This window comes from Leopardus geoffroyi, chromosome A1, assembly GCF_018350155.1.
Source record: "Leopardus geoffroyi isolate Oge1 chromosome A1, O.geoffroyi_Oge1_pat1.0, whole genome shotgun sequence".
Taxonomy (NCBI): Eukaryota; Metazoa; Chordata; class Mammalia; order Carnivora; family Felidae; genus Leopardus; species Leopardus geoffroyi.
In genome coordinates, this window is record NC_059326.1 from 141,176,021 (window position 1) to 141,198,533 (window position 22,513).

At 43.3% G+C, this 22,513-nt stretch overlaps 1 protein-coding gene across 4 annotated transcripts in view; it reads left to right on the forward strand.

Annotated features, from left to right (window-relative positions):
• Positions 1 to 22,513, forward strand: part of PDE8B (phosphodiesterase 8B) — a 267,621-nt gene that overhangs the window by 15,704 nt on the left and 229,404 nt on the right. For 2 of the 4 annotated variants that reach the window (XM_045496283.1, XM_045496291.1), the window contains exon 1: positions 14,049 to 14,772. The exons of the other annotated variants lie outside the window; for them this stretch is intronic. In XM_045496283.1, the coding sequence (XP_045352239.1) occupies positions 14,419 to 14,772 (354 nt within the window). In that variant the 5' untranslated portion in view covers positions 14,049 to 14,418. Of the gene's footprint in view, positions 1 to 14,048; positions 14,773 to 22,513 lie in introns of those variants that run through there. 4 annotated transcript variants of the gene reach the window in all.

A 22,513-nucleotide genomic window follows, 5' to 3' on the forward strand; every position in this document is an offset into this window, starting at 1 on the left:
AATCTGAGACTCTTGATCTCAGGGTTGTGAGTTTGAGCCCCATGTTGGGCATGGAGACTTTTTAAAAAAAAGAGAGAAAGAAAAAAATTTTTTTAGAACTTTTCTGGTAATGAATGATTACTGTTGATGAATCCTCTCAATTTTTGTTTGTCTGAAAAAGTCTTCATTTACCTTCCTTTTGTGAAAGATATTTTTCCTGCATATATGTTGACAGTTCATCTTAAAGATTTTTCTCCATTTAATCTGGCTTTCATAGTTTCTTATGAGAAAAGTCTGTCATTCTTATCTCCTCTCTGTACTTACTGTATCCTTTTTCTCTTTTAAGATTTTCTTTTTATCAGTGTTTTCAGAAATTATATTATATTGTGTCTTGGCATGGTATGCCTTTGGTTTATCCTGCCTGAGATTTGCTGAATTTCTTAGATTTGTGAATCACTGAAGCTCTGTTAATTTTTCTTTAGCCTTTTCCTCCACTCTTTGCTTTAATTTGAATACTTTTAATTAGCATGTTTTCCACTTTACCGATCTTTTATTTTTCAATGTTGAATATGCTCTTAGTTGTAACCAGTGACAATTTAATTTCAGAACTTGTCTTTTTCATTTCTAGAGACTCCACCTGATTCATTTTTTAAAAATCTTCCATTTCTCCTCTCACAGTGCTTATGTTTTCCATTCAGTACTTGGTTAATAGTTATTGTTCTTATCTGCTAATTCTTATTTCTACTTACATTTATTAATATTTCACTGGATTTTTGGTCATATTTTTCTGCTTGTTGGCATACCTACTAATTTTGATTGTGTACTAGACATTTTGAATGTTGCATTGTTGTGTTTAGACTTTCTTTTCTTTAAAGAACATTGGATTTTGTTCTGGGAGACAATTAAGTTAATTTTGGTTCACTGTGATCCTTTCAAGGCTTATTTTCAAACTTTTTTCTTTAATGTTTATTTATTTATTTTTGAGAAAGAGTGAGAACACAAGAGGGGAGGAGGTGCAGAGAGAGACACACAGACTATGAAACAGGCTCCAGGCTCTGAGCTGTCAGTGCAGAGACCAATGTGGGGCTTGAACTGACAAACCGCAAGATCATGACCTGAGTGGAAGATGGGCGTTCAAGCGACTGACTTCCAAAGGTAGGTCTAGAGTAGTCTTTTCGCTAAGTATTCTTTAACCTTACTATTAAGTCATGACTCACTGGCTCAATAAGAACTTTCCACTCTGGCTGGTGAAAACTTGATGGCTCTTAGGTCTTCGCGAGCACTGTGAATTATTCAGCTTACAGCTTTCCAGTCACTTTCTTCCTGGTCTGTGGAATTTCACCCTATTCATGCGTGTCTTAGTATTTACTAAACTTTCAAGTGCTCCTCAGTGTGCCTTGTATATGTAGCTTCCTCTCTCTGAAGCTCTGCCCTATAAACTCTAGCCACATAGACCTTTCCAGACTCTGATTTCTGTCACTGCAAGTCAGCAAAATCACTGGACTGTGCCTGGGATTTCTTCTCTACTCCAAGGTGTGGAATGTGCCTCCAGGGTGAAAGCTGAGGTAATATTTATAACTCATCTGTTTCTCTTCTTTCAGGATTGACAGTTCTAAGTTATCTATTGTCCAATGTCGGAAAATAGTTGTTTCATATATTTTATCTGATTTTCTAGTTCTTAATGGGAAGAAGGTAAATTTTGGTCCAATTTTCTTCATCATGGCCAGAAATGAGTCCATACTACAAATATTTATTCATCATCCTATACAAAAAGTTGCCATCCCAAAATGATACTCACTTTGAAGATACAATCAGAGCTTTTTTTGTGTTCCTTTTTCTTCATTCTTCTTCCATAATTCAAAAAATAAACTATGGATTTTTCAAATAAATTTGAAGGATTGCACTGCATCGTTTGCGTTTATTATTGCAGAACTATCTGTATTCCCTTACACGCACTCCAATTAGGACTCACACAACTTTTTTTTTTTAATTTTTTTTTTCAACGTTTATTTATTTTTTTGGGACAGAGAGAGACAGAGCATGAACGGGGGAGGGGCAGAGAGAGAGGGAGACACAGAATTGGAAACAGGCTCCAGGCTCTGAGCCATCAGCCCAGAGCCTGACGCGGGGCTCGAACTCACGGACCGTGAGATCGTGACCTGGCTGAAGTCGGACGCTTAACCGACTGCGCCACCCAGGCGCCCCGTACAACTTTTTGATATAGTATTTAATCTCTGAAATGGCTCTCAGACATTTCCCAGGGGAATTTTTAAGCCCCTCATAGCTGGAGTTCTAAAAATGGCCATTCAAGGCTTGCTTCTTATATTTTCCAAGAATGGAGATTACTTGTAGATGTGGCATCTCTAACTCATTATTATATATGTTTTATACTCATTGTACATAGAGGAGAAATAGAAGATGTTAAACATACAATTAATGTGGACATTTATACCATCTGAATTGTATTAGGCTTTGAATTTCTTACAGAACTTTCGGTAGTTTAATGCTTAACAAGCCTTATAAATGTATGGACTTTGTGTCTGGGATCCAGCTTTCACAAATGTGTAAGAGAAGGAAAATCTTAAATACTGGCTTGATTTCTTAAGTTAACAACAAGAGACAATCCATATACTACATCTCTCATAACATGTCACTTTAATTTCTAAAGTCTAGGGATGTTTTTTTCTTTTGTTTGTTTGTTTTTACCTTTTAAACCTGATGTTTATATTGGTGATTTTTTAAAATCCCCCATTAAAAAGGTTCTAAACCTAATCTTCTAGATCTCAGTGAGAAATGCAGTATATATTGCCTTAGCCATATATTTTTATAAAAGGGTTATGTAGGATTTTTATAACCTATAAAAGTTTGATGGCTCCATGCTCAGGAGAAAGCAAATGATTACTTAGCCATGCTAGGCGGGAGTTCAGGTTAATATAAACAGAAAGGAGATGTTGAGAGCTTTTATATCCAAAGGGTAAAGAAAGAGAAGCATACGGTGATATATCATACATACAGAGATTTTATACACAGATAAAACCTGTAAAATATAAGACTGTTACATAGTAAGCTTTCTCCCAACTGGTAGACATTATTATTATTATTATCATTTTATCATTCAACCAGTGTTCTGAAAATAATCTTATCTGCTTTGTGTACTTACAGTGGTTTGAATTCATACTGTCTTCCTTCTCTCACTCCCCAGGCCTCTGCTTCCTGGAACTTTATTTACTGTTTGTAAAAGTTCGGGGGATTTTTGTCATCCTAGGCTTGAACACCATATATTAAGAAAAGGAAAGTCACTGTACTGAAAATTATGTAGTTCTGGTATGTATGCATGTATGTATATATGTATTAAAAGTGTATTTGTTTATTTTGAGAGAGAGAATGAGTGTGCACGGGGGAGGAACAGAGAGAGAGGGAGAGAGAGAATCCCAGGCAGGCTCTGCACTGTCAGTGCAGAGCTGGGTGCCAGGTTTAGTCCCACGAACTGTGAGATCATGACCTGAGCGGAAACCAAGAGTCACACACTCCACTGACTGAGCCCCCCAGGCACCCCAGTCTGCTGGTGTGTACTTAAACATTCAGTTTACTTCTGTAAGCAGCCCCCACTCCTGTGTCTCAGGAAGGGTGAAGACTATCGAATACATGTCCTTAGAAGTCACTGGGTTGGAGGGACCTACTTGAGATCTACAGCCTTACAATTCTTAAACATTTGTGGACGATAGTGCTTTGCAACATTCTTTTGTGCAACAACATTCAGGTTTTAGCACAACTTATATTATGCTCAGAAGATAAAACACCACAGGTGAGGGGTTTTGGGTTGTTATTTTTGTTTTTCAATATCTTTATGTATAGCAGTGGTTTTCAAAGTGTGACCTGGGACCAGTAGCATTAGCATCATTGGGGAACTAGTTAGAATCGTAAATTCTCAGGCTCTGCCATCTATATTTTAGATAATTCTGATGTATGTTAAAGTTGAACAGCAGCTGGTGTGGAGAACCCCAGAAAGTCTCCTATATCTGACTTAATTTATTATACGCCACATCATATGAGGTATGAAGATGTAATCAGTCATGTCCCCAGCTACTGTTGCCTTGGAGATGTTTAATGGTGTAACACGGGAAGTGCCATGCTGCTAAGCAAATGTCAAACTCCAAGAAGGAAGAGATTTTCTGCCAAAAGCCTTCTAGAACACCTTCTTTCACAGTCCTAGCAGCCAAAGGGAGAGGATTAAGACTTCAGAACCACAGAAGGTGCTAATGCAGGGCCCTCGGGCTGAGCTGCAGCCTTGAGGCACCTTTAGCTAGTTAAGAAGTAAAATCCCTAGGCTCAAAAGCTGTTCTTGAAACGGAGTATCAAAAGACTGAAGTTAGCAATCTAGACATGAAGCAAGAAACTCCTATCCCTGTGTAGACCATGCCATAGGGAAGTCCAAGGAAGTCTGGACAAAGAGACTGTTTTCTTAGCCACACCGGGAAAGTGGGGCCATGCGCTTGTTTGTGTGGAGGACCTGGAGGCAGAGAAATCTGTCGTCTTCATAAAAGTCCATGATTCACCCAACAAATATTGAACATCTGCTTGTCGCTGGATCTTAACCGCTAGAGATCCAGCAGTGAACACAGAAGAGGACCCAGGCCTCACGTCCCTCGCCTTCTGGCTGCGTCCTGAGGATGGCGAAATGTCAGTGCTGGCGTTGGGCGTGTACTTTCTGGTTTCTAGACTCAAGATTCTGGGCCTCAGAGAGTGCAAATCCTGGTAAAGAATCCCTTTTATAAACAACATTTATTTTTCCTGGTTGTGTTGCCCATTCTCATATGCACCTTGATATCCAAGCTGGAAATTTTGGAATTGGTTTTGATATCACTGGCTCCCTGGCCCCTCATCCAGTCGGCTCCTCGTCCCAGGGATTCGTTCTCAGTACGGTCTCTGGAATTTCCCTTCTTTTCCATTCTTAGAAATTCCATCATCTCAATGTCTTAGTATTAGTCTGCTTAGGCTACCGTAACAAAACACTGTAGACTGGGTGTTTTAAATAAAATTATTTTCTCACAGGTCTGGAGCAGATGGTGCCTTTCCACTGTGTACTCACATAACCTTCTCTCTCTCTCTCTCTCTGTGTGTGTGTGTGTGTGTGTGTGTGTGTGTAGAGAAGGAGAGAGCACTTGAGCGAGATCCAGCTCTGGTGTCTCTTCTTCTTCTTAAGGACACCAATTCTACTGGATTTGGGTCTCACCCACATAACCTCATTTAACCTGAATTACTTTCTTGAAGGCCCTATCTCCAAATATAGTCACATTGCAGGTCAGGGCTCCACCATACAAATTGGTGGGAGGGACACTATCCAGTTCATACCAGTCCTTATTATCTCATTCCTGGCTTATTATAGCTCCTTACTAATCCCTATTCCTGATGGCCTTCCCTAGTTCTTCTTGAATATGCAACCAGGTTCACTGAAGTAAAACAGTACTCTTTTTTTTTTTTTTTTTTTTTTAACGTTTATTTACTTTTGAGACAGAGAGAGACAGAGCATGAACGGGGGAGGGTCAGAGAGAGAGAGGGAGACACAGAATCTGAAACAGGCTCCAGGCTCCGAGCTGTCAGCACAGAGCCCGACGCGAGGCTCGAACTCACGAGCTGTGAGATCATGACCTGAGCCGAAGTCGGACGTTTAACCGACTGAGCCACCCAGGCGCCCCAAAACAGTACTCTTAAGGTACAGTCTTACTGAAAACCTTCAGTGATTCCCAGTGACTAGGATTTTACCAAACTCCTTAATCTGGCACTTGATTCCCTAGTCATAGCCTACCTTGTCAGCCAAAATAATGCTATTCCCTTCCCCTACACCACCCACCTTTTGAATAGTCTACTGATAGTTCTGCAGGCATTCAGTGTGTGTGCCCTCCCACCTCTAGGTCTTTGCTCACGTTATCTTGTCTGCACTGTCCTCTTTCCCACTTATTCAAATGCTGCCCTTTCTTCCAAGTGCCACACTCCGATCTCCTCACCATCACTTCCACCCACACTGATCTTTCTCTCTGGGCTTGGATTATTTTTTCAAAGCAAGTGTTAACACACTTCTCTGTGTGTATGTCTGTGTTCCCCATGGAACTGTTTGAGAGTGAGTACTGAGGATTTTACTTCTGTGTGTCCCTCATAGTGCTTGGCACAGTGGTGGGTACTCAAACGATGTTCTCCCTGCAGATGGGCAGATGGATGGTTGAAAATGGATGATACTCCTTTGATAAGGTTTTCTGAGGATATTAACTTAAATGCCATCTCCTCTGAGGAAAGGTCCAGAACCCTACCCCAGTGTCTGTCTGTCACATCAACACATTTTATTAATTTTTTTTTTCAACGTTTATTTATTTTTGGGACAGAGAGAGACAGAGCATGAACGGGGGAAGGGCAGAGAGAGAGGGAGACACAGAATCGGAAACAGGCTCCAGGCTCTGAATCATCAGCCCAGAGCCCGACGCGGGGCTCGAACTCACGGACCGCGAGATCGTGACCTGGCTGAAGTCGGACGCTTAACCGACTGCGCCACCCAGGCGCCCCGTATCAACACATTTTAAATCTCTGTACAAGCTTCACCACTATCAGAGACTTATGTTGTTTGTCCTTCCAACCCTCCATAATATTCTAAACTCCATAGATGTAAGAGACTGTTTCTGTCTTGTTCTCCAAGTACCCCGTTAGTGTCTGATACATGGTAGCCACTCAGTAAATATTTGGTGAATTAATGAATGAATGGATGACTTCGGCCTCACATCATGGAATGAAATCTTTTGGAGCAGATGGTATGCCTAGCAAAGGGCATGCAGGCAGAGGAGGACCTGCTTAGAGATCTGACCATTTTTTGTTACTCAAGAGACATTCAGGAAATTGCACACTAATGTAGAAATAAATGTGCTTTGCTTTATGTATATCTCAAGGCAGATTGAATTAATGAATGAATAATTTGTACCCTGACTTTGAATATGCCAAAACTCAAAGTGCTCTTTGAGTATTTATGAAGCCAGGCAGTGTACTATTTCTTTAAATTTTTTTAAACATTTATTTATTTTTGAGAGACAGAGAGAGACAGAGCAGGAGCAGGGGAGGGGCAGAGAGGGAGGGAGACACAGAATCTGAAACAGGCTCCAGGCTCTGTGCCGTCAGCACAGAGCCCGATGTGGGGCTTGAACTCAAGAACCATGAGATCATGACCTGAGCCTAAGTCGGACGCTTAACCAACTGAGCCACTTAGGCGCCCCCAGGCAGTGTACTATTTTTAAAATGCCAACATTTAATAATTTGGCAGACACAAATTTATTTTGTATGACAATAGATTTGTTTTGTAAATCCAGAGTTTCTTTACGGATGGTGGAACGAACAGTGACTTCCACTATGTATAGAAGTTTCAGGGTCTTTGGACTTCTGTCTCTTTCTTCCCCTCCTAATTTTACCATCCCTCAGGAGACACTGTCTAGTGATCTCATCTGCTAACTGTCTTCTGAACCCACCAAGGTTAGTTCTGCCTCTAGGCCTTTGCTCATACTGTTTCCCTCACTTGAAAAGCTGACATGGCCCTTCTCCAACAGGCCTTCCCCAGTTGTCAAAACTACTATAAAGAATTGACCAGACAACTCAATTTTGCTCTCATACCTTAACACTCTTGTATTATGCTCTGTCATTTCTTGTGTGTAAGTCCCATCTACCTGATTGCTTTATAAGCTCCTTTGAAGTAGGGCTATACTGTGTGTTTTATTTGTATATATTTTTTAATGCCTGATACTCTTGTGAAATGTATTTACAAGATTTTTGGAAAAGAATGTTGTATCTCTCATAGCCTATTTGAGTCCAGGAGAATTCTGAAGTTGAGTAGCAAAGATATTTTGGACTCTGTGTCTAGCACTGAGCCAGTCCCTCCTGAGGTATTCTTGTAATTGGGAAGGTTAGATCACTTCTGTGTAACATGGATTCAGGGCCCAGTGCACAGTGGATTCCATTTTAATGATATTGACCTTAGGAAGTCAGATGTTGGCTGAATCTCTTGTTACATATTCTCTGTTTGCATATTTTACAACTGGCATAGGAAAACTGTCCTACGAGCCAAACCTTCTCCTAAATTTCATTTGGTCCATGGCAAAAGGTCCAAGGAGTGATGCACTTACAGTTAAATGTATAATTCTTAAAGGACCTGTATCTGTATACCCATTTGGCAGGAATATTTCACCATGTAAGTGGCTCCCTATGTCTTTATCTTTCACTTTCTTTTTGCCTGTGTACTGTGTCCGGCTCAGTATTTCTTTTGTAAATGTGTATGCACTTAATTTCTCTTTGTCTCCATCTATCTCTGATTCCTTCTTTAATTTTTTCCATCTTCCATCTTCTGTCTGAAGGGAAAAAAATCAGTGGAAGTTCCTGAAAGAAAATACATTTAGCTAATTTTTTTTTTTGGAGGAGATATTAGGCAACATAATGCTTATTCATTTACATGTTTTTGCATTAAGTTTTCAGAAAAAGAAATCAAGTAAGCTCCTATTTCTCATCTATGTCACTTTACATTCACTTATGAGCCTTGACAGATAGATAGACATTTTACATAGCTGTAATCAATCTACCTATACTACATATTTTTCACCTAACATTATTTCATCTATGCACAGTTAAATAGTGGTATTCTGACATGTTGGTGTAGTTTTTCGAGCCATTCCATAAGTGTTTGATGTTTGTATTCTCTCCAGTTTTATTATTGCAAATAGTATTACAAACAGCTTTGTATAAATCATTTTATTCTGTTGGCTTTTTAAAAATTTTATTTATTTATTTTGAGAGAGACAGAGCAGTGCAAGTGGGAGGAGGGGCAGAGAGAGAGGGAGAGAGAGAGAGAGAGAGAGAGAGAGAATACCAAGCAGGCTCTGCTCTGTGAGCCGAGTCGGGGCTCGCACCCATGAAACTGTGAGATCATGACCTAAGCCGAAACCAAGAGTGGTCGCTCAACCACTCAACTGACTGAGCCACTGAGGCACCTCTCTGTTGGCTTTTTCTGATGTATATTACCAAAAGGAGGATTATTAGATCAAATTGACTTAAAACTTTTTTAATGTTTTTTTTTTTTTGAGAGAGAGAGAGAGAGAGAGCGCATGAATGGGCGAGGGGCAGACAGAGAGGGAGACACAGAATCCGAAGTAGGCTCCAGTCTCTAAGCTGTGTCAGCACAGCTTGACCCCACAAACCATGAGATCATGACCTGAGCTGAAGTTGGACACTTAACCGACTGAGCCAACCAGGCGCCCCTAGATCAAATTGACTTTAAAAACTAAGAGCATAGAACATAAAACTCTCTCATTAAAAGATTAAAAAAAATTTTTTTGAGTCATAACAGTTAAGAGAAAGAAAGGCAAAGGAGGAAGAAATAGAAAAAAATTCATTCAGCAAATATTTTAGCACCTACTATGTGCTAGGCACTGTTCTAGGAATTTGGGAGCCATCAGTGACTAAGAAACCAAAAAATTCCTGCCCTGGTAGAGCCTATATTCTAGTGGGTGAAGATAGACAATCAGCATAATAATAAAGGAGCTAATTATATAATAAGCTGGAAGGTGATAAGCGCCATGGAAGAAGAAAACTAGAGCAGGCTGAGGGGAATCAGGAGTGATGGAGAGACAATGGAGGGTTTGTGGGTTGTGATTTTATTTATTTATTTATTTTTTTTTCAACGTTTATTTATTTTTGGGACAGAGAGACACAGAGCATGAACGGGGGAGGGGCAGAGAGAGAGGGAGACACAGAATCGGAAACAGGCTCCAGGCTCTGAGCCATCAGCTCAGAGCCTGACGCGGGGCTCGAACTCACGGACCGACCTCGAGATTGTGACCTGGCTGAAGTCGGATGCTTAACCGACTGCGCCACCCAGGCGCCCCTGGGTTGTGATTTTAAACAGGAATTGCTACATAGATGACATCTGAGCAGAGACTTAAGGAGAGTGAGGAAGTTCGCCATGTCAGAGGGAAGAGCTCCTGGCTAATAGTGTTAGGTTTCCTGGAGAGGCGGCCAGGAGGCCAGTCCACCTGAGGCAGAGAGAGTGAGGGCAAGAGGGAAGAGGGCTGAGAAAGGCCAGGTACGGGCCACATCAGGTAGGGTTTTGTAGGCTCCTATAAGGACTGTGACTTATACTCTAGTTCCCAGGGGAGTCTGTAGAAAGGGTACACTAGACTTGCTTTCTTTGCTGGCAGATGCTGGACCTGTCCTTGACCCCTGGATCTAAGTCCCAGGGATGGGACAAGGGAACTGCTATATTTCTGACAGATTCCTTAGGATGATTCTGATGTGCAGTCAGGTTTGACATCACTCATTCTGTTCAAAGATTCCATTCTTCTAAATTTAAAATAACTTAATAAGAGGAAGTGAAAATTTCATAGCATCCCCAAATGTTGGTGATTTGGAGATTTTGGAGATTACCTAGGAAATTGGGGGCCCAAGGTTAAGTGACTTGCCCCAGGTTATACAGCTATAAGAGGCAGCAGGAGGTTTTGGATTCGCCCTCCTCACTCGGAGTTCAATGAACCTTCCCCTGTACCAGGCTTCTTAATACACTGTCTCATTTCACTTATCAGGTGGTTAGATTTCCAATAAAGCTCCGCCATTAGGAATGTAGTTTGAATCCAGAAGCTCTGTAAGGTTGATTGGTTGATTAAATGTTTGGTTATCTAAAGATCGATCAGAAAGCTGCTGTTGTTTTAACCTTTTTGGTTAAGAATCATTCACAATGTATTAATCACATTTTCTGCTTCTTTAGAGGAGTTCTGGAAGAGTCATGCCATTTTAGAATGGGAAATGACCTTAATTGTTCATGATCTTACGGTGCCTCTGGGTCATAATTCTGAAATAAGCTCTTATTTGACATCAGTATAAAACATACAGGCCATTCAGCTGACCCTGGACATATCTGAGGTTTAGTTTTTGAAGACATTTCTGATTTAGGTTGCTTTCTTTTGATTTGTTTCTTGGACATTGACTGTAACTACATTTTTTTTTTTCACTTAATTTAATTGTTTTATAATGTTGGTTTCTCTGGCCCTATAATGTAACTTGAGCCTAAATTTTATCTGCAGTGTCTGAGCTTGTAGACTTTGCTTTTGTCCTGGAATGCATTGAAATTGTGGCATGGGAATCGGTCCAGAAATCACGTATCCAAGCAAGAACTCAGACCTCAGAGCTAAGCTAGGGAATGATTTCAGTGAAGCCATTTCTCCTTCACTTGCACACTTCCACACTTCCACGTGTTTCAGTGACCAGGTCAGTGCCAATCCTAGGGGGAGGTTACACATTCCCACTGGGAACACTTGGTGGAGATGATAGGGATACCTTTTTTTTCTTTCCCTTTTACAAAGCCAGAGTTGGCAGTGGGAGCTGTGTCTGAGGAGGATACTGGAACTCTTGCTGCTCTGGGAATAGGTGGAAAAATGGATACTTAGCGCATTTCCCTCATTCCATCTTCTGCTCAGAAGAGTAGCATTCAGTGAAGGGCACTGGTCCCAGTACAAAGTATTCAATTCATATACTAAAGCCGTTCTGTACTATTTGATAGGTACCTTGATGTTATCTACTCTGTCAAGGCCTAATCTTTCTTTAATGTAGAAAGTTCAACCTAAATTTGTTTCTGGGGAACCTTGTCCCTTCGTGATTCAGCCTCGAATGCTCTCCACCAGAAGACTGCTTGTAATTTCTGTTTTATCTTCTTGCCTTGAAAAGCCTCAGCCAGTGACTGGCCCTTTTCTCTTCTCTGGGTGGTTTCAATATAGTAACCACATTCTTAGAGGAAACCCTGACGAAGTGGACACTGTAGCATGAGAATTAGCATGGCTCTAAACTGCAAAAAAGGCCGCCCCTCCTTGAAGGATGACTGAAATGGGTACATATAAGAGAATCATAGATGAGCTTTAGGAATGATTAGCTCCTGACTTAACATTACATCAGGTGTTGGTACGGAAAACAGTGCTTTTATAATTTCACTTTGATGATGTTTCCTCAGATTCTTAATAGTCCCTTGGAAGTAGAGCAGGTGGCAGCCATGAGGCTCGGGCCTTTTTCAAATGAATGATTATCTCTATTTCTCAGTCCCGACCATTTAATGTGGTGCTCTTATTGGCATGGATAGGGCCAAGGAAGCATGGACCCAGGGAGCCTGGAAGGGAACTGTGGAGGAAGAAGGCATGATGCCAGGAAAAAGAGAACACTCCAGCTGGGGGAGAGCTGCCGGCCAAAAGCCCTCAGTTCAGCTGTCAGTCTCATAAGGGGATTGGTTCAGTTGAAGAGAGCGGCCTTGCCCAACGTTGCTGAGATAGCCTACCAGTCACTTAGTGGGGATGTAAAGGCCCATCCTCCTGGCCTCGCCTCAGATGACTCTCAAACGTCATCCCAACTGCAGAATCCCTCCCCTCCTGCAGGGATGCTTGAGGCTTTCATTAAGACCTTATTCTAGCTCAGTTTCTCCTTCTGCTCAATCTCTCCTGCCTCACTCCCTCCTTCCCTTCCAGTTGGTGATTCTAGGAAGGCTTTCTAATAAATCTTTTTGCCTACTAAACACCATCACAGTCTTGGGGAACCCAACCTGCACAGAAATTTCATGAGCAATTTGCCTGTCCATTAGAAACACAACATAGACTTTTTCTGCAATAACTGGAGAATTCTTCATGTCATAAAAAAGACTAAAAAGTTGGAAAGTTGGAGTACTAACCTGAAAAGCAGAGAAACGAAGATAGAATTAGATTAGTTGTTTTTCCTTTCTATATTTGAATTTGAGATGTGGGGTGACACCTTGCTTCTCTATTAAGGTTAGGAGCTGTCACTGGAAGTCTTCAGCCACTTTAAGAGTTGACTAAGACAGAAAGGAAGTGAAGAACCAAACAAATTGTTTCAAATTGGATACTTATTTCTTTGTACTTAGCACCATGACTCTGTGTTCTTGCCTTTGCTCTTGTAAACAATTCTAGATTGACTTCTTTCTTAGATCGTCTCATTTCTCCCCTGTGCCTCTGGCAGCCGCCAGGAATCACTGCAAGAACCAATGAATAAATGGCCGTGGTGTCTCACATCTCTAATCCACATTTCAAATCATGGGGAGGATGAATGGCAGCCTTGCTTTTAAAGGTATTCTTCTCCTCCTTGAGTGAGCTTGGCTCATGTGTGTCTCATTCAGGTAAAGAAGGGAAGGCAGTTTTGAATGCCCAGCCCAGAGTGTGGGCAACAGCAGGTGACAGCAGGAGGCTGGATGGGGTAGAAGCCAGGGTGAAAATTAGGTGACACCCAAGCAGGAGGTGAAAACTCTGGAGGAGAAAGCCCAGGACCACATGGGCGGCTTCTTTATGTTCCTTGCATGGATCTTAGGGGGAATTTGTGTGTGTTTATGGGTTCTTTCCTCTGCAGGGCCTCCCACCCCTTGGCATGAACCTCCAAATGTTGAGGTTAGACATGGAATGGACTTCTGAAGACTCAGACTCCAACTCAGCTCTTAGAGTATGTGGGGGAAGTGATGGGTGGACTACAGAAGCGTTAGGTCTCTCCTTAACTCCCTGAGTATGCCGAGAGGCAAGCTAGTCAATTGGGTGGGCTTGGGCTCTTGGGGAGGGGCGTCTTGGTGTTTTGCTCAGGCATGCGGTAAAATGTGTTCCTTCGTGAAAGGCGAGAAGCATATTGCAGTGCTACCCAGGGTACACAGCCCTCAGGGCCGGCACGGAGTGTGTGCCGCGAGGGGCAGCGGGTACAGAAGGGACGAGGCCTCGGACCGCGCAGGAGGAGGGCGGGCGCGGAGGCGTGGAGCCAGCTGCAGCGCGTTGGAGCCCCGTGGGCCGAGTGGGGCGGCGGGCACGCTCGCCCAGCCGGGGAGAGCTCCGGGAGCGTCGGGCGGGGCCGAGGGGCGCAGTGGGGCCGGAGCGGCGGCGGCTGCGGAGCGGGGGCACCCGGAGAGGAAGGAGGGTAGAAGCGAGGGAGGGAGACGGGCGCGGACCGAAAGTGGGTAAAGAAGGTGCAGGCGGGCGGGCGCCCTGGCCCAGGGGCCGCGGGCGCAGGAGCCCGGCGAGGTCCAGCTGGGCGGCGGCGCCGGAGGAGCAGCGGGAGGAGGGGAAGCCGTAGGCGAGAGGAGCGTGTTTGGGGCGCCGCGGCAGGGAGGGTGGCGGCCGCCGGTGCGCGCGGGGCGCTGTGTGTGCGCGCTCTCCTGCTCGGGGAGGAAGATGGCCCAGAAGGGAAAGTTGGGGTGACGCGCGCAGCCCCCGGAGGCTCGGCGGGGGCCGCCGCGGCGAGTCCGACGGAGGGGCGGCCAGGCAGGTCGGGGGGCGCGCAGTTCGGGTGCCTCCTCCGCCGCCGAGGCGCCCGCCCCCTCACTGCAGGTGGCTGTGGGTGCCCTGGGTCCGGGCGGCCAGGGGCGCGGGCGGGCGCGCGGGGAAGCCCGGCCGAGGGATGGGCTGTGCCCCCAGCATCCACGTCTCGCAGAGCGGCGTGATCTACTGCCGGGACTCTGACGAGTCCAACTCGCCCCGCCAGACCACCAGCGTGTCGCAGGGCCCCGCCGCCCCCCTGCACGGCCTCTTCGTCCAGACCGACGCCGCCGACGTTATTCCCCGGAGCCGCGCGTCTGGACCCCCCGGGGCCGCCCGCGTCCGCAGAGCCCGCACTGAGCTGGGCAGCGGCGGCAGCAGCGGCAGCAGCAGCGCGGGCTCCGCAGCCCCCGCCACGACCACCTGCAGGGGCCGGAGGCGCCACTGCTGCAGCAGCGCGGAGGCCGAGACCCAGACCAGCTACACCAGCGTCAAGGTAAACGGCTCAGGCTGGTGGGGGGCCGCCCGCCCCGTCCGGGCGGGGCTAGCACGAGTAGGGGGCTCCGGCGGAGTTGAGTGGCCGTGACGCGGTTGGTTTGGGAGGTTGTCACTAAGGAGGAGTTTACTTTAAATGTGTGGGAGCGATGGGGGCCTGGGAAATGTGAGCAGAAGAGACCCCTGGAGGGGTCCTGGGAGCTGGTTCTGGGGGACCGGGTGGAGAAGAGAGCGCGGTGGGAAGCTGGTGGGTTGGCCGATTTCTCATTGAGGGCCGGAAGGCTGTGGCTCCGTTAACTCAGGAGGTGGGGTGGGTATCATTGAGAGCATTGGGTGGCGAGTCTGACTGAATGAAATCTGAGCACGGGGCTGGATTTGTCTGCCCTGCAGGTGAATGGTGCAGCCCCGGTGCAAGGATACGATAGTGCCTCGTATTCAGCGTTTCACCTGGGAAGGCCAGCCAAGCTGCACGGAGTCTTAGCCACAGGGATCGAGTGTGGGGATTTGTGAATGAATAAGGGTGTTTGTGTTTTGTGGAGAGACATAGGAAGGGAATAGAGGAAGGAGACTAGAGTGAGACCTGTTCTTTGTCACTTCTTGGTGATGGCTGCATCCTGGACATAATTGGGTGAACCTGGCTGTGAGTTTGGAGGGTCAGCTGAGCTACAGTGAGGGGAAGTGGCTTCCAGCGCAGTGCAGTTGTCTGAAGACGAAGATTCTGAACATGCATTTCATCTAACAGGAGAGTGGAATTTGGAGGAAGTGGAAAAAATTGTTTAAATGATTAAAGCAGTCACTAGCAATTTCTTTAATGACAGAAGAAAAGCGATTGTTTTAATAGGCCCACCTGTTCTCAAAATACTGTTAAATTCAAGAGGGTTTTAATTGTGTAAATCTGGCCACTGGGCCTTTTATCATTGTAGCAAACAGAATGACAATGACACATCCCGTTGTGCAAAGGAAAAAAAATACATCTCTATGACTGGTCATGTTACTTAGAATTGCACCTTTTACATGGGCAATTGATTACTAGGAACCGTTGCAAGGATTATTTGAGAAAGACACAATTGTATGTTTGACACTTGAGAAGTTGTTCAACAGTTGGCCTAGTGTGAGTAGGCTCCTAGTCTTGATTGGATAAAGCCAGCCTTCAGTGGAAGGGTGAAGAGTGCCATGTAGGGTTTCAGTCTGGGAGACCAAAAGCTTCTTTTAGTGAACTTACCATAACAGCATCTGATTTTGAACACGAAGCTTAACCAGATTTATTTATAGTTGTGGTATTTCTCTGGTAATAGTCACATAATATGATAATATGATAATTACTATAATGAAAATGCCATTTATTGAGTACCTACGGTGTACCAGGTATAAGTTTTCTCTTTTAGCTCTTGAATATTAACTGTATGATGACAGAATATCCAAAGACTGGAGACCTGGATTCATGACAGTACAATTTATCAGTTGAATATTTGTTATAGAGGCATGTGCTGAACACTGTATTTTTCTTTTGTTAAGCTTCTCTCCCTCCGCCCACTGGTTCACGGGGTGGGGGGAGGGCATTAGCAATTTAATGGGATTAAAATGTTATATTTGGTGAAATAATTAAATAGGGATATTATTTTAAAAAATAGCCTTTTGGGGTGCCTGGGTGGCTCAGTCAGTTGGGCTTTCGACTGACTCAGGTCGTGATCTCACGGTTTGTGGGTTCGAACCCCGCTCTGTACTCTGTACTGACAACTCAGAACCTGGAGCCTATTTTGGATTCTGTGTTTCCTCCTGTCTCTGCCCCTCCCCTGCTTGCGTTCTGTGTGTCTCTGTCGAAAATAAATAAACATTAAAAGAAAAAATTATTTAATAGCTTTTGATTTCTCATTGAACAGGAAATTCAAAGATATGAAGTAGTTCAGACTGGTGACAACTTATGAACTCCGTGATCATTTTTTGGTTGTGTAAGCGAAAATGTATATTTTTGTCTTTTAGAGTAGCAAGAATCCCAATTTACTACCTGGCAACTTTAGCTATTCCATGTTTGTTTATTGAAAGAATAATGAATGAATTCACTCTCCAAGTTTTAATACTTCCCTCAAGAGGCTCCTTAGCAAATGGAGTAAAAACTGGAGGGAAAATGAGTCCCAATTATTAGCAGCTAGTATAAACTTGTAGAAATATCATTGCTGCTTGACTGAAGTGTTAAAGGCTTGACCTGAATAGGAATTTAACTCACATTGCTTTATCAACAGAATTTCCAAATAAGAGCTTAATTAAGTCCAACCCTTTACTAAGAATGCTGGGAATGAAACTGCTGGTTCAGTAATTCAATGCTAAGTTGCATGTGTAGATCTCAGAAACTATATATTTGAAATTAAATTTGAGACCAGAGTTACTATTTTACACAAATCATAAAGAATTATTATCACAGACTTGCTTTAGTATATTTAGTAGTATTCTTTTGGGACTTGTGACTCAATGTAGTATTATCTTTTCCAATATTCACATGTTCCATACTCTTGTGGATGAGTTAATTTTATAAAAACTTTAGTTCCATTTTTTTTTTAGAATAAGAATTCTTCTGCCTTAACAGTTTGAGATAGTTGCTTGTCATGCCTCCCCTCCCCCTTTCCCTAAATGCTCAGGTGGAAAAATAAAGTCTGCCATTTGGTCCTATTTACAGTGGTAGTGGGTTGTCATAGTTTATTTTTTTTTAATTTCCTCTTTGTACATCAATTCCAAACCATATTCTCATTATCTACTTGGTCTCTGGTCTATTCCCCAGAGTGCAAAAATGTGTGCTTGATCTCTCTCTCTCCCTTTTCTAGCAATAATTCATCTCATTAAGCTTTTAGAATGATGAAGCATTATGATGTCAAACATGATGTCAACAGGAACCTTCCTGAATACCTAATTTATTAAAAAAATTACAAGCATTAATAATTCATTATGCAGTACAATGATATCATATGGGTTTCCATTTCTGGTAAGAAGTTAGATTTGTCTCCCAATTGCTGTAAAAATGCAACTTCCGTGTAATTTGTCTCCCTCTGGTTTGCCTTTTTAAAAATAGTACTCCAGCAGGAGACGGCTGCAGAATGCCCGCTCCTCATACTGTACCAGTTGTCTAATTCTTGTTCGGAATTCCTGAGGAGATGGTCGAACCTGTCTCTGAGAAGATCAGGTGGTTCTTGTAAGTCTTCTTTTCTCATACCAGCTGCTGCAGCTGGGAGGCAGGCAGGACGAAGCAGCCAGTTACAACTGTCTGCCTTGACAGTATAGTCAACTTGCAGCTGTCTCTGGGTGGGTTAACTATTGTGGATCAGGCGCAGGACCTTGTTAGTTTCCAAATGATTCTGTGTTGATAGGCAGCATCACCAACTCCCTTTTTTTCCTCTATTCATCATGCTCATTTATTCACTCAGCCAGTGTTGGTGCCATACTCCGTTGTAGATGCCGGGGATTCAGTGAATATCCGTGAACTTTGGTAAGCAGAGCCTAACGCGGATTCTTTTAAGAGGGTGCGCCTGAGTCACTAACGACTTCTATGTTATCCATCCCATGACTTTCTGAATCAGTGAGGGCAAACCCAAATTGATTGTATATAAAAGGAAAAATACTTTTCTGACCTTATGATAATTAATAAAAACTCATAATTTTGGTAGTTATTTGGGGGAGGGATAAACCATTTTGAAAAAGTCATTTTTGTTCTCTAAGTATTCTTTAGTGTATATCAGAATCACCTGGAAGGCTTGTTAAAATGTGGATTGCTTGGCCCCATTCCCAGAGTTTCTGATTTACTAGGCCTTGGGTAAGCCCTGACAATTTGGATTTTTTTAAATTAAAATTGTAGTTAACATACAGTGAAATACTGGTTTTATAAGTAGAATCAGTGCTTCATCAGTTATAACACCCAGTGCTCATCCCAACAGGTGCCTTTCTTAATACCATCACTCATCTAGGCCATCCCCCCACCCACCTCCCTCCATCAACCCTCAGTTTGTTCTCTATCATTAAGAGTCTCTTGTGGTTTATTTCCCTCTCTTCTCTCCGACCTCCCTTCCCATGTGTTCATCTGATTTGTTTCTTAAATTGCACATATGAGTGAAATCATGGTATTTGTCTTTCTCTGATTGACTTCTTTTGCTTAGCATAATACGTTCTAGCTCCATCCACATCACTGCAAATTGCAAGATTTCATTCTTTTTGATGGTTGAGTAATATTCTGGTGTGTGTGTGGGGGGGAGGGTTGTGTGTGTCCCCCACATCTTCTTTATCCATTTATTAGTCAGTGGACCTTTGGGCTCTTTACATAGTTTAGCTGTTGTTGATAATGCTGCTGTAAACAGTGGGGTGCATGTACCCCTTTGAATCTGTATTTTTGTATCCTGTGGTAAATTCCTTTTTTTAAATTTTTTTATTTTTTTATTTTTTTTTTCAATATATGAAATCGTGGTAAATTCCTAATAGTGCAAATGCTGGATTGTTGGGTAGTTCTTTTTAACTTTTTGAGGAACCTCCGTACTCTTCTCCAGAGTGGCTGCCCCAGTTTGCCTTCCCACCAGCAGTGCAAGAAGGTTCCCCTTTCTCTGCATCCTCACCAACACCTGTTGTTTCTTGTGTTATTAATTTTAGCCATGCTGATGGGTGGGAGGTGGTATCTCATTGTGGTTTTGATTTGCATTTCTTTGATGATGAGTGAATGTTGAGCATCTTTTCATGTGTCCGTTAGCTACCTGGATGTCTTCTTTGGAAAAATGTCTATTCATGTGTTTTGGCCATTTCTTAACTGGGTTGTTTGTTTTGAGGGGTGTTGAGTTATGTTCTTTATAGATTTTGGATACTAACTCTTCATCAAATATGTCATTGCAAATATATTCTCCCATTCTGTAGGCTACCTTATTTTGTTCATTGTTTTCTTCACTGTGCATAAGCTTTTCATCTTGATGAGGTCCTAATATTTTAGGTTTGCTTTTGTTTCCCTTGCATTTGGCGATGTGTCTAGTAAGAAATTGCTGAAGCCAAGGTCAGGGAGGTTGCCCCTTGTTTTTCCTGTAGGATTTTCATGGTTTCCTGCCTCACATTTAGATCTTTCATCCATTTTGAATTTATTTTTGTGTATGGTGTAAGAAAGTGGTCTAGTTTCATTTTTCTGCATGTCACCATCTATTTTTCCCAACACCTTTTTGTTGAAGAGACTGTCTTTTTTCCATTGGATATTCTTGCCTGCTTTGTAGAAGATGAGTTGACCATATAGTTGTGGGGAGAACTGGGTGTTTTAACAAGCTTTGAGGATATGTTGGTGTTGCTGATGTGGGAACCACACTCTGATGTGAGAACCAGTGCTTTCAAATGAATTGACTTTTGACATTATGTGGGGCTGCCTCTAGCAGAGTGGCTAGTACTGCATGTATTTGGGATATTAGTCATAAACCCTGCCTTTGTTGTAGTTTGCTTCTGTATGGGCAGCTACTCATACCCATTTATGAAGTCGGACTCAGAGCCTCCAGGGTTGGCTGTAAAGTCTCTAAATGGGGAGAGTGTTAGATCATGTAGTCCCACTCTGGTTTCTTGAGGTTTGACTTCTCCTCAGGATCCACTGGGGTTTGCAAGTCCTTATATTTTGCTTTGCCATCATAGCCACTTGCGTGTCTCTGCCCTGCTTGGGCCATGTCCTGCATGATGGGAAATTGCAAGGCAAGGGGGAGTTAAAGATATGTTGACATGGCATGATCCAGGCTCAAATTCAGTTCTCAGCTCTTGGAGTCCTTGCTAGTCCTTTTCGCCAGTTTTTCCTTATTAAATGGAGCCTAAAGTTTAGTAAGCCCAAATGAGTCTTGCAAGTTGATTTAGTAAAACTCAAATTTCTTTTCTGCCATAGTTCATCTCATCACAGTTTAGTCCCCCCTCCTTTCTTCCAATGTGTTAATTATAGTCAGCAAACTTTCCTAATTTTCACTGCCTTCCTCTGTAGTTACACTAAATTTTAAGAAATATCAGGTGATTCTCCTTTTGACTTTGTTAAGTAAGTCTTCTAACCAGGAAGTGTAATGTAGTGTAAGATGCTGGCTTTCAGAGGTGATACTTGTCTACAGAAACCACACCCTGTTGACCACCAGTCAGGACTTGGGCTAAAGCAGGATGGGACATGCTGGTGAGGGCAGAACAGACCCTATGGTACCAGGTTGGTGAGGGGTGATGTTGAGCATCCTTTCATGTGTCTGTTAGCCATCTGGATGTCTTCTTTGGAAAAGTGTCTGTTCGTGTCTTTTGTCCATTTCTTAACTGGGTTGTTAAGAATTAAAATCAGAAGAAGGGAGTGAGCCCTATAGAATCAGGTGGGAAGACAGAGTCCAGAGTGTGGAGGAGCAGGTGAGCCTTTCAGGGCTAGATGGACAAGTCAAATCTGGAATTTAGGAGCTCAGTAAAGGCGACTGCTGTGAAGTTAGGTTGAGACTTCCGATTGGGGAACAGAAGGTGTTTACTTTCGGTTCTGTTTAAGGTCCCCTGCTAAGTGTAAAGAGCTTAGGACCGACAGGAGATGCCAGTGACCAGTCAGAGGACTATGATTAAACCCTGTACCTAGATGAGGCAAGACCACCCAAGCCATTTGGGCAGGAAACAGATTGCAAATACACAAGGATTTAATTGAAACTAATGTAATGAAGAGACTATATCAGATGTGTTTGCAGGATGAAAGGAAATCAACAAATGATGTGGAAGCCCTTTAAGGCTAGAAGAAGAGGGTACTGTTAACACCTGGAAGAGGTAGCAGGAGGGAATGATTATGGGAACTTGAGAACTCCAACCTACTGGACAGGGAAGCCCCCAGAAGGTGTGGTCTTAAGGAGGAATGTAGTGAGTAGTGGCCTGGGCCTGGCATGGGGAGTCAAAGGAGTACATACCTTCATGCTGTTGTTCTCCAGCCAGTGACATTTTTGTCCAAACACACCTGGAAAACAGAGGGCAAGGGAGCCCGCTGATTTTTCCAGGGTAGGATAGAGAATATCCTGGTCATACCAAGAAGGCCGTCTGTAACAAATGTTAGAAGATATTCGACATCATTAGAGGTGCCCTAGTAAGCTCAAATTAAGATGGGCAATTTTGACAGTTTTCTGAAAGAATAGCATTTTTATTTTAGTTTTATTTCTTTTTTTAAAGATCAGAAGATACTTTCTTTTCCTTATTCTCACTTTCTTCTTTTATTTTTTTAAGTTTACTTATTTATTTTTGAGAGAGGGGTGGGGGTAGGCAGAGAGAGGGGGAGACACAGAATCCCAAGCAGGCTCTGTACCTACAGCACCAATACACGGCTTGAACCCACGAACCATTAGATCATGACCTGAGCACCCAGACACCCCTCTTTTTTATTTTTATTTATTTATCTTTTAGAGAGCGCGTACACACATGGGTAAGATGGGCAGAGAGGGTAAAGGGTGGCGGGGGGTGGGGGGAGAAAGAGAGGGAGGGAAGGAGGGAATGTTAAGCAGGCTCCATGCTGAGCCCCACTGCGGGGCTTGATCCCATGACCTTGGGATCCTGACCTGAGCCAAAATCAAAAGTTGGACCCTCAACTGACTGAGTCACCCAGGCTCCCCAATAGTGGCATTTTTATTTTATTTTTTTTTAATTTTTTTAACGTTTATTTATTTTTGAGACAGAGAGAGACAGAGCATGAACAGGGGAGGGGCAGAGAGAGAGGGAGACACAGAATCCGAAACAGGCTCCAGGCTCTGAGCTGTCAGCACAGAGCC